The 17,929-nt window shown below is 50.0% G+C and overlaps 1 protein-coding gene across 12 annotated transcripts in view; it reads left to right on the top strand.

The window, feature by feature from the left end:
• The first annotated feature begins 1,936 nt into the window (after nucleotides 1–1,936).
• Nucleotides 1,937–17,929, top strand: part of NOD2 (nucleotide binding oligomerization domain containing 2) — a 34,148-nt gene continuing 18,155 nt past the window's right edge. For 5 of the 12 annotated variants that reach the window (XR_006263402.1, XR_006263401.1, XM_043436457.1 and 2 more), the window contains exons 1-4: nucleotides 2,005–7,407; nucleotides 8,601–9,067; nucleotides 11,447–11,552; nucleotides 14,465–16,280. Coding sequence is in view for 10 of the 12 variants with exons in the window: in XM_043436457.1 (XP_043292392.1) it covers nucleotides 8,609–9,067; nucleotides 11,447–11,552; nucleotides 14,465–16,280 (2,381 nt within the window). In the remaining 2 variants the exon portion in view is untranslated. The other 7 variants (XM_043436454.1, XM_043436456.1, XM_043436453.1 and 4 more) reach the window with 7 other exon arrangements.

The raw sequence follows: 17,929 nt of genomic DNA, 5'->3' as shown, positions 1-17,929 counted from the left end.
AAAAGACCCTGATGCTGGGAAAGATTGAAGGCAGGAGGAGAAGGGGAGGACAGAGGATGAGATGTTTGGATGGCATCACCGACTTGATGGACATGAATTTGAGTAAACTCTGGGAGTTGGTGATGGACAGGACAGCCCAGGGTGCTGCAGTCCTTGGGGTCACAAAGAGTTGGACACGAGCTACTGAACTGAACTGAGCCAATATCCTATAGGTAGGATTAACTCAATGTCTGTAAAGCACTACGCCAGTGTCAGTTTGTTTTCTCTTGAAATTGACTTCACATTTAAAAATTTCCAAGTACAAATGTTTTAAAGGGACCGTTTATACTAATTATTATTGTTGTTTAGTCCCTAAGTCATGTCCAATTCTTTTCTGACCCCGTGGACCGTAGCTGGCCAGGCTACTCTGTCCATGGGATTTCTCTGGCAAGAATACTGGAGTGGGTTGTCATTTCCTTCTCTAAGGGATCTTCCTGACCCAGGGATTGAACCCACATCTCCTTCACTGCCAGGCAAGTTCTTTGCCATTGAGCCACCAGGGTGAAGCAATACATTCAATGAAAAAGCAGCAATTACTTCCAGAAATAAGAAATCATAAAATAAAATAAATTTAATGTAAAAAAGAGTTCTGATAGATTTTAGTTGGGTAATGTCACAGAGCCAACTCGACTAGGCAGTGTTAGAGAGGTGTTCAAGCCCTGTTATTACTAAACTGAGATGGTTTGCCTCAACTTGGGAGAATTAAAGGAAAAATGTAAAAAGAGGAAGTTTAAATGCCCTGTTCACTGTTACCTAACATGTAACCACCATACTCGAGAGAACTCTGTCCTGAGACTTCACAATAGGAAGGCTTTAGATGACTAAACCTCAGATGGGCAGATGACACCACCCTTAGTGCAGAAAGCAAAGAGGAACTAAAGAGCCTCTTTATGAAGGTGAAAGAGGAGAGTGAAAAAGCTGGCTTAAAACTCAACATTCAGAAAACTAAGATCATGGCATCAGTCCCATCACTTCATGGCAAATAGATGGGGAAACAATGGAAACAGTGACAGACTTTATTTTCTTGGGCTCCAAAATCACTGTGGACAGTGACTGGAGCCATTAAACTAAAAGACGCTTGCTCCTTGGAAGAAAAGCTATGACAAACCTAGTCAGCAAATTAAAAAGCAGAGACATTACTTTGCCAATAAAGGTCCATGTAGTCAAAGCTATGGTTTTTCCAGTAGTCATGTATGGATATGAGAATTGGACCATAAAGAAGGCTGAGCCGAAGTATTGATGCTTTTGAACTGCGGTGTTGGAGAAGACTCTTGAGAGTCCCTTGGACAGCAAGGAGATCCAATCAGTCCATCCTAAAGGAAATCAGTCCTGAATATTCATTGGAAGGACTGATGCTGAAGCTGAAACTCCAATATTTTCGCCACCTGATGCCAAGAGTCGACTAATTGTAAAGACCCTGATGCTGGGAAAGATTGAAGGCGGGAGGAGAAGGGGAGGACAGAGGATGAGATGGTTGGATGGCATCACCGACTTGATGGACATGAACTTGAGCAAGATCCGGGAGATGGTGAAAGTCAGGGAAGCCTGGCGTGCTGCAGTCCAAGGGGTGGCAAAGAGTTGGACACCACTGAGCGACTGAACAAAAACAAGACGACTATTGACTTACTGACCCTCAAAGTGGGGGCAGGTAATACTGACCCCAACAGCTTACCTAGCTTTTCAATTCATAGTATATCTTTGCGTGTGTATGTGTGTGCCCTATGTGCTCAGGCCGCCCAGGGTCCCTCTGACCCCCAGGAGGTAGGGGGCGGGGCCGGGAGCGGTGGGGCTGCCGGGTAGAGCGGGCGGGGCGAGTCGGGGCGTGGCCTAGAAGGGGCGTGTCCAGGGTAGGGCGGGGCCGGGATGGGGGCGGGGCCGAACGCCAGTGCCGCCTAGTCTCGCCTGTGCGGAGCAGGCGAGTGGAGATTCAAGCTGCACCGAGGAACCCGGTTGCCAGGGGTGAGTGCTCCCGAGCCCAGGGCAAGGACGGCGGGCGCCGCGGGGTCCCGCTTCTGGGATTGGGACACCTGACTGCCGTCCAGGCCTCCAGGCTCGCGATGAAGCTGCCTCGGTTTCCCCTTCGGGAGTCTTGGGGTCTGGAAGGAAAGCGGCCGTCTGGAGGTTGGGGAGCCTCCTGGCGGACTGTGACTACAAACGTGAGGAGGCTAGAGGGGGAGCGGCGTGAGCAGAACTTCCTGCCCGGAGCCTCTGAGTTCTATAGAGAGGAGTGATTTGGGGGTCGAAGTTGTGTGTAGGGAGAACGTCCACGTCCACGATGAAGTTGTGAGGCGTCGGCCGGCCAGGCTTCAGGTTTCTGAGCGGGAGCTACTTTCTGTCCAGCCTCCTCCTCTCTCCCTCAGTTTCCCCAATTTCACCTTGCTTGTGAGTGGATGGGTATAAATGAGCGTGCCCGGATGCTCTCTAATCCTGCCTGTGGCCTGGTAACTGTCGTGGGAGTCTTCTAGCTCCACCTCCCCACTGGTGGGTGTAGAGACCCCTGCCCATCCCCAGTCCTATCTCTGCCCAGACCCACCCACACCAGGGCCTGCCAGCGCCACATCTTTTGTGCTGTTCATCCTCTTGTTTTCTCCCGTTGAGGAACAGCCATCTGGTCCTCCTTGCTTTGCAACAAACTCAAACGCCTCTTCCATCTCCTCCAGGAGTTCTCCTCCAGCTGAACCCTTGGCTCCCAATCTGTTCTTGCTTCTCTCCCTCTTTTTTGAGCTCTTGGGCTTCTCCCAGTGGTGGGCTTCATCTACCCACAGGCTGTTCTCTGGGCACAGGGTCCTTGTTCCATAGAGGGGAGAAGACCCCATTGATGAAGACCAGAGTGACATTCCTGTTGCTTCACTCTCCTAATCACTCTGCTCCTAAGTTGACTGGTTACTCAGATTCCCTTCACCAGTCAGCATTCTGAGATCTGAGGCTGGAAGGGACCCCATCTAGCCTGCTAACCTCCCACCCAGTGCACGATCCCTCCACTACATGTGTTCAGTGTTGAGGAGCTCATTACTTATGAAACGCTGTTCAGCGTCCTGCAGTTCTGGCTTCATTTAGTCAAAAATCTGTGGCTTGCAGATTCCACCCCTTGGCTCTACTTCTGCCTCCTAGAACCATGCAGAGGAAATCCATTTTTTTTATTCTTTCACACAGTCTTGATCAGTTCACTGGATGAGACACTGGGGGTACAGCAAAGAAAACATCAGATAAAATTCCCTGCCCTCATGGGGTTCATTTTCTGGAAAGGAGTTGGACAGCAGTCAATACATGACATGTACATGACATGGAAATACATGACATGTCAGGTAGTAAGAAGTGCCATAGAGAGAAAGAAAGCAGGCAAGAGGAATGAGGTATGGGGCCAGTGGTAAAGAACTTACCTGCCAATGCAGGAGACATGGGTCTCCAGGAAGATCCCCTGGAGGAGGGCACGGCAACCCACTCCAGTATTCTTGTCTGGAGAATCCCATGGACAGAGGAGCTGGCAGGCGACAGCCCATAGTATTGCAAAGAGTCGGACTCGACTTAGCACACATGCATTGTGGTTTTATACAGCTTAGTCAGGGAGGGCCTCTCTGAGAGAGTGACAACTGAGCAAAGCCTTACAGGAGGTGAGGGGGAAGCTATGTGAATAACTGGGGGAAAGGACATGTGCCCACAGAAGGAAGAGCATATGCAAAGGCTCTGGGGCAGAGGTATGACAGGTGGAAGCAGGTCTGGCTTGTTCTAGGAACAAGGTCAGTGTGGCTGGAGCAGGGTAGGTGAGGAGCCAGTGAAGTGAGTAGGAAATGAATGCAGAGAGGTAAAGGGTGGGGAGGTGGGGATCCCTACGTAGGGTGGGGTCTTGAAGGCCGCCTTGAGGGTTTTGGTTTTCACTCTGAGTACACTGGGAACCACTGGAGGTCTTTGTGCAGAGCATCACTTGCTCTGACTTAGGGATTAGCAGGTTCATCTGGCTGTGGGCAGGAGAGAGGCTGTAGAGAGGTGAAGGCAGAAAGGTAGGGAGACCACTGAGGGGACCACTGTTCTCATTCTGGGGAGAGACCATGGGGGGCTTGTACCCATGGCAGAAAAGTTTTGAAAAATATCAGATTTTCAGATTTGGGATATATTTGAAGGTAGGGGACAATAGAATTTGGAATTTGAGAGAAAGGAGGAGTCTAAGGTGGCTGGAAGATTTGGGGGCTGAGCATAGACTGAAATAGGGTTTCCCTGGAAACACAATACTGGAGACCCAGGTTAAATCCCTGGGTCAGGAAGATCCCCTGGAGAAGGGAATGGCTACCCACTCCAGTATCCTTGCCTGGAGAATTCCATGGACAGAGGAGCCTGGCAGGCTATAGTTCATGGGGTCGCAAAGAGTCAGTCAGACACGACTGAGTGACTAACACTTTCTTTTCTTTTTCATAGACTGAAATGGGACCTGTTTAGGGGGAAGATCTGGAGTTTGGTTCTGTGCTTGTGAAGTTTGAGATGCCCATTGGACATACCATTAGGCAGCTGGAAAAACTTAGTGGGGAGCTGGAAATGAAATTTAGAGCATCATCACCAGATACCTGGTATTTAAAGCCACAAGCTCACTTAGGGAGAGAGTCATTCAGAGAAAAAAGGTCCCACCAGGGAGTTCTTTGGCTCACAGCTTCAGGAATTAGCCAAGGAGAAAAAAGAACAGCCAATGAGATGGGAGGAGAAATCAGAGACTGGGGGTTTTCTGGAGGGAACACAGAAGATGCTTGAGGGAGAAGAGAGGGAGTGATGATGATGAATGCCTTTGGCAGAGCCAGCATGTGACCGTTGAGAATCCAGCAACCTGGAGGTCACCGGTGACCATGGCAAAAGCAGCTGGAGGCCAAAGGGGACAGGAGGGGAGAACTTGAGGAGAGCGGTACAGACAGCAGCTCAGGAGTCCTGCTGTGAAGGGGGGTGCAGAGAAACGGGGTTATGTGGAGAAATTACACTACGTGAATGTGCTGCTGAGAACAGCTCTCCTGGTGAGAAGCTCGGTGAAGGGGACAATAATGGGGCATGCTGCAATAAGTGAGGGGGCCATAGGTCCAGTGTCCCAGGGGAGGCATGGCCCCTGATGAGAGCTGGATAGCTCAGAAGTTGAACTGCTGGGGCCTCCCTCTCTTTCCTATCTGCAGCTGTCCAGCAGGCTGAGATTTCAGCACTTAGTCAAATCAAATGGCTCAGGGCTCCAGAGAAACCAGACTGGCTGTGTCTCAGGAAGGAAGGAGGGGTCAGGGCTTGCCCTCGGCTTGAGGATAAGAGGAGGCCCCATGTGGGTTGCCCCTTCCATTTGACCCTCTGTTTCAGCAAGGAAGGGCCCCTTTATTTGCAGAGACCGTACCTTCCTCGAGAAAAGACTATAATGACCTCAAAGTTGCAGTAATTGAAGTGGAGAAGAAGAGGTAATGGAGAGAGGCTGATTGATTTAGTCTGAAGAAGGGAAGTCTGGGCAGGGAATAAAGGGGCAAGAGGTAGGATTTTAGGGACAGTTTTTATGAAATAGGTGTTGAGAGGACATCTGTTTTCTATTGTTCACAGCTTAAACTGAAGCAGGAAAAACTGTGGTTAGACATGATGAGGAACTTCCTATACTGGTTAGTGAAGACAGCAATGGGCCAGGTCTTTTGCCCTGGATGTTTAGGATGAGAAAGGACAATGCCTTCTTAGACACAGAGTGCTGGCAAGATTGATTCTTGGAGATTCTCCCAGCTCTGAGGTTTCTGGAAGAAGGCTAGGACAGAGATGGGACTTTCCAGCTCTTGGTGGGAGGATAGACTGCCAAACCTTCTGGCTATGGCCTGCCTCCTTCTCCGGGTACCCTGACCTCACAAGTCTGATATGCGTGCCTCAAGCATCTGTCGGCTGACCCAGACTTGGAGTGCTTGCAGAGGGCCCCGGCTTAGCTGTAGCTCGTTCCCTTGTGGGTGAGCATATTTGTGGGTGTGTCGAAGATCATTAGGCTTGGTGGAGTCTCTCTGTGCAGGGCATGGCGGAGGCCGAAGGCCTTGTGCCGGAACTGCTGAGAATTACGTAATTCTTCACATCTGCTTAGCCAACTCTGGCCTCTGCCCATCTTGTAGGGGGTTTCCCCAGGAAAGACATGGAGTCTATGGACAAATCAAGACCTGCTAGTCCTGTGCCACTTAAGGCCCACCTGCAGAGGACTTGGCCATGCCTACTCTAAGCCATGGACTGAGGAGCCTGGAGGGCTACAATCTATAGGGTCACAAAGAGTGGGACATGACTGAAGTGACTGAGCATGCACTCTAAGCCTAATGATCTTTGGGGGTTGGGGGTTGAGTGATCCAGATTCTCCCGATGCAGAGGAGAGAGCTGCTATTCGTCCTTAGGCCTCCTCTGGTTGAGAGGGGCAGGCAATGTCCTATCTCATCTGAACTCTTCAGCTTCTTTAATTCCGGCCTGCACATCTGTCTTTTAGGCACTGGGTCCGAGGTGAAGTGCTGACCCCATTTCTGGGCTGTTTCCGGAGGACCTGGGCAGGCGTGGTGATGGAGCTGGTGTTTTCACAGCCGAGAACCACTCCAGCGTCAAGCCCAGAGCTTGTCCTACCTAAACCCCATCTTGTTCTCTCCTCTTCCCGCTCCCCACTTTTGCCCTCTGGATGCCTCTGCTTGGCACTGGGTGCTGGGAGGAGGCCTGCTTGGCCGGAGAGAACTGTGTTCATTTCTGGTTTAGAGTGGCCTCCGCACTGGGGAGTCACAGCTCCTGAGGCTGCCAGACACGTGGGCCACCTGGCTGCCTCAGTTTCCTCGTCTGGCCAGCACAGGAATTCCAGCCTACATGTTGGCAGGATTCTGAGCCGAGATCTCTCCTTTCCCTTCCTTTGGCTGGCATATGAGGACGGGTACAGAATGTTCCAGCCCCACCCCTTCCCTCAGTGGGTTTTTGATTCATGAACATTCCCACTGTACTTCCCCGTGGCCCAGCTCCATGCCAGGCTTAGAGATGCCAGGATGAGTAAAACCCAGGCTTCCGCTTGGGCCAAGAAGGGAGTTAGGCACATAAAGAACCAATAGGGAAAAGGCAGACTTTCCAAGCCCCTTGGCGTCTGCTCCTTTGAGTCTCCTGGAAGGTCCCTGTTTTGTAGACAGACGCTGGAGTTCCTCTTCGGTTCCTATGCCTACGTCCTTTCACTTTCACTTTCTGTGGGCACTGCACCAGCCCACATCCCTGGACTCCGTGACCATCACAGAAGGGAACTTGCTGAGAGATTTTCTCTGCCGCATGGGGACCCTGCCAGAGCTTGGAACTCTGTGAGATCGCTTCCCGCAGATTCCCAGGACCCAGAGTCTGAAGGCTGAGCCCAGAGGAAGCCGTTGACAGAGGTGACAGCACACGGTGTGTGGTGGTGGGGAGGGGAGGGCCTGGGCATTTGGGGAGGGGAGCAGTAGACTGGAGTTGGTGCATCCATAGGCTTTGAAATGTACCACGAGTTTCACTTCACTGGGGTTGGCATCTTTACAGCAGTGTTCTGGGTCTGCCCCTGGGGGTCGCCGTGGGTTATGTACACAGGTCAGGGCTCGGGCTTCTGTAGGGAACCCAAATACAAGGGAATGAAAGGCATGCCTTCTGGAGTTGCTCTGCTTGGGTTCAGATCCTCGCTCTACCTCGTCTAGCTTTCAACCCTTGTGCGAGTCACCAAGCTTCTCTGTGACTCAGTTTCTTCATCTGTAAAGTGGGGCTGATCCTAGTACCAAATTCAGAGTGGTTGGGAGGGTTAATCAAAAGTGTTTAGGATGGTGCCTGACACGTTATATGTGATTACTTAATAAACATTAGCCATTATTGAAGAGAGAGCTATGGTAGCGTGAATGCAACCAGCATAGAAGGGACCTCTAGTTGAGAAATGATTCCCTGATTCCTCAGGAGACATTGCTCCCAATATTAACGGAATCCTTTTAAAATTTTTTTTAAAAAATTTTATTTACTTTTGGCAGAGCACCAAAAATTCTTCACTACTGCCCGTGGGGTTTCTCTGGTTGCAGTGAGTGGGGGCTATTCTGTAATGGCAGCACGTGGGCTTGTCAGGGCACTGGCTTCTCTTGTTGCAGAGCACAGGCTTAACTTAGGGCACACGGTCTTCAGTAGTTGCAATACGGTATTCAGTAGTTGCAGCATGCAGCCTCTATGGTGCGGGCTCAGTAATTGTGGCACACAGGCTTAGTTGCCCTGCAGCATTTGGAATCTTCCTGCACCAGGGTTCGAACTGTGTCCCTTGCGTTGTCAGGCGGATTCTTAACCACTGAACCACCAGGGAAGTCATACACTTGTTAAACCAGGGGTGATGCATAGATATGGGAGCCAGGGGCCTTAATTTAACTCCTGGCTGCTTCAGACCCTCTGTGAGACCACGAGCCAGTTTGCCTTCTCTGGGCCTCAGTTTGCACATCTGTACAATGGGGAGCTTGCCTTGGTAGTGTCTGAGGGTACAGCCGTGGCTGGCTTGGCCTCAGGGTGGGGCAGACTTGCCCTCTCCACTACCCTCTGCCTGCTTTCCGAGAAGCCCTGCGCTGACCTCATTCTCCTCCCAGATTGTGAAATGTGCGCACAGGATGCTTTTCAGACACAGAGAAGCCAACTGGTGGAGTCGCTGGTCTCGGGGTCCCTGGAGGGCTTTGAGAGCATTCTGGACCAGCTGCTTTCCCGGGAAGTCCTCTCCTGGGAGGACTACGAGGGGCTCAGCCTCGTGGGCCAGCCCATCTCCCACTTGGCCAGGCGCCTCCTCGACACTGTCTGGAATAAGGGTGCTTGGGGCTGTGAGCAACTGACTGCAGCTGTGCGGGAGGCCCAGGCTGACAGCCAGCCCCCCGAGCTTCCCAGCTCCTGGGACCCCCGCTCACCCCACCCAGCCCGTGACCTGCAGAGTCACCGACCGGCCATCGTCAGGAGACTCTACGGCCACGTGGAGGGTGTGCTGGGCCTGGCACAGCAGCGGGGTTTCATCAACCAGTACGAAACTGATGAAATCAGGCGGCCCATCTTCACGTCAACCCAGCGGGTAAGCACTTCCCCCTTGGCTCATCAGGATTCAGAGGAAAAGTGTGCTTAGTTATTGAGACCAGGTCGTGAAATCAGGCCTGTGGGGAGATGTGGGTCCTAGTCCTCCTCCTTTAAAGGTGTGTGTGTGTGTGTGCATGCGTGTGTGTGTGTGTGCGTGCTCAGTCTTGTCAGACTCTTTGAGACCCCATGGACTGTAGCCCACCAGGCTCTTCTGTCCGTGGGATTTTGCAGGCAGGAATACTGGAGCGGGTTGCCATTTCCTTCTCCAGGGAGTCTTCCCAACCCAAGAATCGAACCCATGTCTCCTTTGTCTCCTGAACTAACATACGGATTCTTTACCACTGTGCCACCTGGGAGCCAGCAGACTTTCCTGGCCGTCCAGCGATTAAGACTCCACGTTCCCACTGCAAGGTGCACAAATTTGATCCCTGGTCAGAGAACCAAGATCCCACATGTTGCATGGTGTGGCAAAAAGTAATCAATAAAAATAAATAAATAAAGGTAGCTGGGAAGGTAAAAGCTGCTGTGGATTTTTGGGATCATGCCACTTCTGATGCGAGATGCTGTTATGTGGTGGCGAGCATCTTGGATTCTGAAGTGAGGATGATGCAGGCTCAAGGCCTGTGGCTTCAGATTTCTCTATGGAAGCCCTCATTCCTTAATCTCTCCTGTCTCAGATTCCTCATCTGGGAAACATCAGTAAGGTCTTGGGAGAATTCAATGAGGTGAGCTACATAACTCTTAGAACAGTACCTAGCACATAGTCAGCACTCATTGTGGAGAAGGAATTCTTGTATTCCTGTATTCTTGTATTCAGTATTCTTGCCTGAGAAATCCCATGGACAGAGGAGCCTGGCGGGCTACAGTCCATGGGGTCACAAGAGTTGGATATGACTTAGCAACTAAACCACCACCAAGCACTCATTAGCTTACTGTTTGCTACTATCAGTTCTGTCACTGGTGATATTCTGTACTTGTTCACTTTTAGTGCTGTCTGCTTTAAATTAACAGCTCAACAGATCACAAAAATTTATTAAGTTAAATCTGTGTTTAATAATTAATACAACACACTATATACTTATGTAGTTTAAATGCCCACATAGGACTTCTATATGAAATTGCATTAAATCATAAACATTCGGGGTTATGATAAACTGCCTCTGAAAATGTCATTCCACAAGAACAGAAAAGTGTCTTTGGGGTATTTCTGAAGCTCTTTGTTTTGTTTCCCCCCAAAGAGTGATGCAGATGGAATAGTCATTAACAGCCCACTTTATGGATTGGGAAATTGAGTCTCAGAAAAGTGAGAAAAAGCTCACAGTAGTTAATGAGAGGGCCAGACTAATTAATTGAATTAATTAATTAGAATTATATGAATCTATTTTGATGCCTACTATGTACCAGTTTCTGTCTTAAAGCTTATTGTGCTGAAAACTTTGTACATAGTAGGCACCCAAAAAATATTTGTTGATGAAATAATGAATTATTGAATGAATTAGAACACATTGCAGTGTTAGGATGGAGTGGGTTTATTTCATTTTTTATTTTGTAATAATGTTATTTTAAAAGATTTATTGGAGTGTAGTTCATTTACAGTGTTGTCTGCTTTATCATTTGAATTTTAAACATTTGCTTGAAAAATTATTTCACATCAATTTTTGCTTCTTTTGGAAAGCTCTCATGTGTAATTTATTGATAGCATCTCTCAAGAGCAAAATCACTGATGATGTTTGGGCAATGTTTCAGATGATGGAGGAGCCATGAGGCTGCTCTAAATGAAGGAACGTGTATGGTCTCAAAATGTCAAGGGGACTTTTTAGTTTTGATTTTTGTCTGTTTTTGAAGTATGTGTTTGGTGTCCAAGTGAGTTTGGGTAAAGCTGATTGAGACTGATGGAATAAGCCTGCTCAAGGCTGCTTTAAAGTGTTCAGAGTATTTATGTTCAAGTGTCTTAGAACAGCTGTGTGTGGTCCTCTATCACTACACCTGAAACCTACCATTGTACCTTGCGCTGTAGTCCCCGTGGGGATTACAGAGACTCGAAGAAATCACTACTCATGCAAGTGATTTCTGTCTTCCAAGAATTATTTTTCCCATTCTTGTAGGTTTATAGATTTATGCCTTTTTCTTTTTTTAAGTTGTTCACTCTTTCAGTGAGTCTTAAGAGGGAACCACACTGGATGTGTGTTCAAGTGTTCACTTCACCACCTGATACTGCATTGACTTCTTTAAATGCATCTTACTGTACAGATGTTTTTCTGGCCTTTCACTGTGGTGGAAGAGAGAGGCTCATGGCATTGCCATAGGTGGTAGAGACATTCTCACACTTCTCCATTTGCCTTTCTGGATAAATAATGACTTTTTGCTTTCCCCACAGGCAAGAAGGCTCCTTGATCTCGCCACAGTGAAGGCGAATGGGTTGGCTGCCTTTCTTCTACAGTGTATTCAGGAATTACCGGCCCCATTGGCCCTGCCTTTTGAAGGTATATATGTATTCTTCTCAGTTATCAGAAAGGGAAAGGAAGACTTTCAGATTCATGGTGACGAGCAAAAACATCAGCATGAGACTTGTCAGCTAGAATCTCACTTACTGGCTGTGCAAACCTCCCTAAGACTCAGCGTCTCATTTTAAGGGTAACATCACCACTGTTTGCGGGCATCCCTGGTGGCCCAGTGGTAAAGAATCCACCTGTCAATGCAGGAGATGGAGGTTTAATCCCTGGGATGGGAAGATCTCCTGAAGGAAATGGCTACCCACTCTAGTATTCTTGCCTGGGCGATCCCATGGACAGAGGAGCCTGGTGGGCTACAGTCTATGAGGTTGCAAAAGAGTTAGACATGATTTAGTGACTAAACAACAATAACAACAACAACACTGTCTCATTGGGATGTTGAGAGGATTAATGTGTGTACTGTTAGGGTTTGCTTTTATTTCTTTTTACCCTGCAGAGTGATCACTGGAGCAGCCTTGTCTTGAGGGCTAATACTGGCCTTTCTTACTGGCTCTTCTCTCGTTACTTGTATTGGAAAGATACAGAAACACTTTTTGATGGCTGGTATCTCTTGATCTCTGCAGTTTAGCTACTCATCATCAGAAACTTAGGAGCCAAATGGATTTAGATAATGCGATATCTCTCATCTAGCATGGTCACCGACCCAACTCAGGAATGGAAGAGGCTCAGATAGCACAGCCCGAACATCCCAGGCATCCTGCCAAGTGCTTTGTTTGTGATGTCTGTCCTTGGCAACAACCCTGAGAAGTAGGTATTGTTTCCTCCGCTTTGCAGATGTGGAAACTAGGGCAGGGAGGTTGAGTGACAAGGTAGGGGAGGATGGATCTGGTTTTAGACCATCTGCACCTATACTTCCTCTTTTCTTGGGAGAAGAGCTCATTGGTTGTAAAGAGAGGATGCAAGCCTCCTGTGTCTTATTCCCATATTACTGTCAGGAAAGCTCGTTACCATCAAGGCCCCGTGACTTGTGCATGGTGCTGACAGATGGATTTATCACCTCGGGCTCTGCCCCCTGAAGGAAGAATGCCTGGAGGCCTGTGCTTGGCATCTGGGTCTGCACCCTCTCACCTGAGAACAGAACGCAGACATCAGTACATGATAGGGGATGCACAGCTCCGAGCATGGTACCCTGCTTAGCCGTTGGTTAATGTTTGCTGTTGGTATCATCAACCTCAGCTGGCTGTTCATGCATGGTTAACACTGTGCCATGGTGCAAGATTCCCAAAGGTGACAATTGACATGTGTTTTTTAAAAAATTTTTTCCCCTAGAAAATCTTGATATGATTGTTGGCAGCTGGAAATCCTGCATGGAAAAATCACAGTATTAGGAAAAAATATATATTTTGCAGTCTCCATTCAGCGCTCCTAGTTTATCCAGGTGGCATTAAGGGCAAAGACAGTCGTCAGTTTTGGGAACAGAGGAGGAAACAACAATCACAGGGACTGTCCTTTGAATGACCATAAATACAGCTTCAGTGTGCTCAGAGCGCTCTGTGAGAATTACCTTTTAGCCTTTGAGTTGAGAACAAATGGGTCAGTACCTGGTTGGGGGCAGTGAGGCTGTGATACTCTGTGGTCCTACCGCCTGGGGCTCTGGACCATCACTTCTCAATTTCCTATAAAAAGAACCAACCCCTGACCCTGGGAGTGGTTTGCTCATGTTGGTATAATATGAGGATGATGAAGGCAAAAGGCGAAGAGGCCAGCAGAGGATGAAATGCATCACCAGCTCAATGGACATGACTATGAGCAAACTCTGGGAGATAGTGAAGGATAGGGAAGCCTGGTGTGTTGCAGTGCATGGGGTCCCAAAAGTCGGATATAACTTAGCGACTGAACAACAACAAAAGGAAAAACAGCACCCCTGTGGACATATCCTAGACATGAGAACTTGTATTGCAGATGTTTGTATGAAGAGGATGGGGAAGTAGATCTTGATTGGGGAATATTGTCCAGGTCCTTGATCTGGGCGCCCCAGTGGCCCAGATACCATCCACCGCTGGCTCCACTCACATAAACTAGGATAAGCAAGCTTCCCATCTCAAGGTCTTTAGTTTAATTACATCTGTCTAATCCCTTTTGCAAGTAAGTTAACATATTCACACATGCTGTGAATTAAAATGTGGGTGCCTTAGAGGGGCCACTGATGTGCCTACTGCTTCCAGTAATCATAATGATAATAAACACCATTCTGTGAGAGTTAACTGTATGCCATCATTCTTTTAAACTCTCCTTTTTCTCATTTCTTCCTAAAACAATCCTGCAAGGTATGGATTGTTCCCAGTTTTAAAGATAAGAATGCTAAAGCCAGAAAGGATGAGACGCTTGCCCAAGTGGATGGTAGACCCAGATTTCAAACTCAGGTGTATCTGACTTCAGAAACTGAGCTCCTGTGTCCTTAAGCCTTTTGTTTCCCTTTATAAAGAATAGCTGAGGCTGAGTGGTGAGGGGACTTGTCCAAGTCTACCGAACCAACATGGTGGGACAGACATCAAGATGCAGGTCTTCTGATCCCAGCCTGGTGCTCCTGATCTTCTCTACAGCTCTTTGCAATGTCAGTAACGATAATGGTGCTAGGCAACGTCTTTTGAGCACTTCCTGTTGGACACTGAACAAAGAACATTATCTTCATTGATCTGCGAGTTTTCACCTGGGTCCCTACCTGTAAAATGTAGGGACCACCACTTCTCCTGTCTCAAAGAGGAGAAAACTGAGTCTCGGGAAGGTTACATGACCAACCTCAAAGTCCATGGCTTGTGAGTGGAGAGCCAGGATGGGCACTGCCCATGTGTCACATCTCATTTCCCTGAGGCAGCCCACCCCTCATCAGGGCCCATTTTCACCATGGTCCCAGCGCCTCTGTTTCTTCTTCTGTCTTCCAGATGCCGCCTGTAAGAAGTACATGTCCAAGCTGAGGACCGTTATATCAGCTCAGTCTCGCTTCCTGAGCACCTATGATGGAGCCGAGACTCTTTGCTTGGAAGAAGTGTATACAGAGAATGTTCTGGAAATCCAGACGGAGGTGGGCGTGGCTGGACCTTCGCAGCAGAGCCCTACCACCCTAGGCCTGGAGGAGCTCTTCAGCACGCGTGACCATTTCAACAAAGAGGCGGACACTGTGCTGGTGGTGGGCGAGGCGGGCAGCGGCAAGAGCACGCTCTTGCAACAGCTGCACCTGCTCTGGGCTTTGGGGCGGGCCTTCCAGGAATTTCTCTTTGTCTTCCCGTTCAGCTGCCGGCAGCTGCAGTGCCTGGAGAAACCGCTGTGCGTGCGGACGCTGCTTTTCGAACACTGCTGTTGGCCCGACCTTGGCCCCCAGGACGTCTTCCAGGTGCTCCTTGACCACCCTGAACGCATCCTCTTAACCTTCGACGGCTTTGATGAGTTCAGGTTCAGGTTCACGGATCGGGAGCGTCACTGCTGTCCGACCGCCCCCACGTCAGTCCAAAGTCTGCTCTTCAACCTTCTGCAGGGCAACCTGCTAAAGAACGCCCGCAAGGTGTTGACCAGCCGTCCAGGCGCGGTATCCGCGAGCCTCCGAAAGCACGTGCGCATCGAACTCAGCCTCAAGGGCTTCTCGGAAGAGGGCATCGAACTGTACCTGAGGAAGCGGCATCGCGAGCCTGGGGTGGCCGACCGCCTCCTCTGCCTGCTCAGAGCCACCTCGGCCCTGCACGGTCTGTGCCACCTGCCCGTCTTCTCCTGGATGGTGTCCAAATGCCATGAGGAACTGTTGCTGCAGGGCCAGGGGTCCCCAAAGACCACCACGGATATGTACCTGCTGATCCTGGGGCACTTTCTGCTGCACGCCTCCCCACAACCCTTAGCCACCCATGGTCTGGGATCCAGCCTGATTCAGGGCAGGCTCCCCACGCTCCTGCACCTCGGCCGCCTGGCTCTCTGGGGCCTGGGCACGTGCTGCTATGTGTTCTCAGCCAAACAACTGCAGGCGGCACACGTCGACAGTGAGGACCTTTCTCTTGGCTTCCTGGTGCGCGCCAAGGGGGTTGTAGCCGGGAGTACGGCCCCCCTGGAATTCCTGCATATCACCTTCCAGTGCTTTTTTGCTGCATTCTACCTCGCCCTCAGTGCAGACACCCCGCCATCCTCGCTCAGACATCTCTTCCAAGGTCACAGGCCTGGAAGTTCGCCGCTGGCCAGGGTGCTGCCCAAATTATTCCTGCGGGGCTCGCGATGCAAAGAGGGCAGTGTGGCCGCTTTGCTGCAGGGGGCCGAGTCACACAACCTCCAGATCACAGGGGCCTTCCTGGTGGGGCTGTTGTCCCAGGAGCACCGGAGCTTGCTGGCCGAGTGCCAGGCCTCTGAGACGGCCCTGCTCCGGCGCCGGGACTGTGTCCAGAGGTGTCTGACCCGCAGCCTCCGCGAGCACTTCCGCTCCATCCCACCCTCTGTGCCTGGTGAGGCCAAGAGCATGCACGCCCTGCCCGGCTTCCTCTGGCTCATCCGGAGCCTGTACGAGATGCAGGAGGAGCGGCTGGCACGGGAGGCTGCGCGCAGGTTGAACGTTGGGCACCTCAAGCTGACCTTCTGCAGTGTGGGCCCGGCCGAGTGTGCCGCCCTGGCCTTCGTGCTGCGCCACCTCCGGCGGCCTGTGGCCCTGCAGCTGGACCACAACTCTGTGGGCGACATCGGCGTGGAGCAGCTGCTGCCTTGCCTGGGCGTCTGCAAAGCTCTTTAGTGAGTGATGCTGGGTGATGCTGGCTGGGCTCTGTGGGAATGCTGCCATCCTGGTGCAGGTAGGGGAGCCCCCTTCATGCTCTGAGCCAGGAGTCCAGGCCCAGCCCCTTGTGTGCAAAGACCCAGCCGAGACCCCCTCCCCAGTCTGCACCTTAGATTCAGCTTATGATAACAATAGTCGAAATTCATGGAATGGCCTGACTGTCAGACACTGTATTTCAGTTTCCCCAGAATTACCTCCTTTAATTTATTTTTAAATATTTTTTTGCTCTGTGAGGCATGTGGGATCTTAGTTCCCTGATCAGGGATCGAACCCACATCCCTTGCATAAAAAGCATGCGGTCTTAACCACAGGACCGCAAGGGAAGTTCCAGAATTACCTCCTTTAATCCCCACAACCACCCTGGGCTCTAGGAAGGGATCTTATTATCCCTGTGCTATGCATCCTTAGTTGCTTCAGTTCTGTCTGATTCTGTGACCTTGTGAACGTAGCCTGCCAGGCTCCTCTGTCCATGGGATTCTCCAGGCAAGAATACTGGAGTGGGTTACCATGCCCTCCTCCAGGGGATCTTCCCGACCCAGGGGTTAAACCCACATATTATGTCTCCTGCATTGGCATTGATGCCACCTGGGAAGCCCTTATTATCCCCAGCATCCTTGATTTTAGGTTCCAAAGCAAGGTAACTTGTCCAAGATCACACAGGAAATGGCAGAACTGGGATTCACAATTGACAGCTTTCTCGTTACCAGTCTCGGCTCCCCACAAGCAACCTGTGTTATGGATGGGCTTCAGAGGCACCATGGCAGCCTTGAGGTCACAGGCAAAGTTTGGTGTAATATGTGTCTGTATTAGGAACTACCCTCAAATCAGAGGTGACTACACCCCATGAGAGATTTCATTTTGATTTTTAAAAATTTATTTATTAACTTATTCTTAATTGAAGTATAGTTGATTTACAATATTGTATTTGTCTTAGGTATACAGCAAAGTAATTAGTTACATACATACATATATATATGTCTGTATATTTTCCTATTTTTTTCCATTCTAGTTTGTTACAAGATATTGAATATAGGTCTCTGTGGTATACAGTAAATCCTTATTGTTTATTTTATATTTGGTAGGGTACTTCCCTGGTAGCTCAGATGGTAAAGAATCCACCTACAATGCAGGAAACCTGGGTTCGATCCCTAGGTTGGGAAGAGCCCCTGGAGGAGGGCATGGCAACCGCCTGGAGCATCCCATGGACAGAGGAGCCTGGTGGGCCATGGTCCATGGAGTTGCAAAGAGTCGGGCGTGATTGAGCAGCTAAGCACAGCACACCTGTTAATCCCATACTCCCCTGAGAGTCTTCCAAATCCCAATGAGATGGAAATCTGGAGACCCAAGAGACAGACAGTGGCCACAGAGTCTCACCTGCTTTTAACTCTGTATGTAGTGGAGAGATCTAACCGGCCATACTGCTCTCGGCCCCCGTCTGGAGCTGTGAGCTTTCCCTCTTGGGGACGTCTGTGCCCTGCCCCCGCGGGCCTCTCTGCACCCACGGCCCAGACGAGGGCGGAGACGCACCCAGGTCAGGTGGCCAGTGTGCTGAAGGCTCCCAGCTTCCTTTCCAGACTTGAAAGGGGATTTCTGCTCCCTGTTTTAA

This window comes from Cervus canadensis, chromosome 18 (genome assembly GCF_019320065.1).
Source record: "Cervus canadensis isolate Bull #8, Minnesota chromosome 18, ASM1932006v1, whole genome shotgun sequence".
In the NCBI taxonomy this organism is placed as follows: Eukaryota; Metazoa; Chordata; class Mammalia; order Artiodactyla; family Cervidae; genus Cervus; species Cervus canadensis.
Note: the sequence above shows the minus strand (reverse complement) of the source record. Positions and strands in the feature narration are given on the sequence as shown.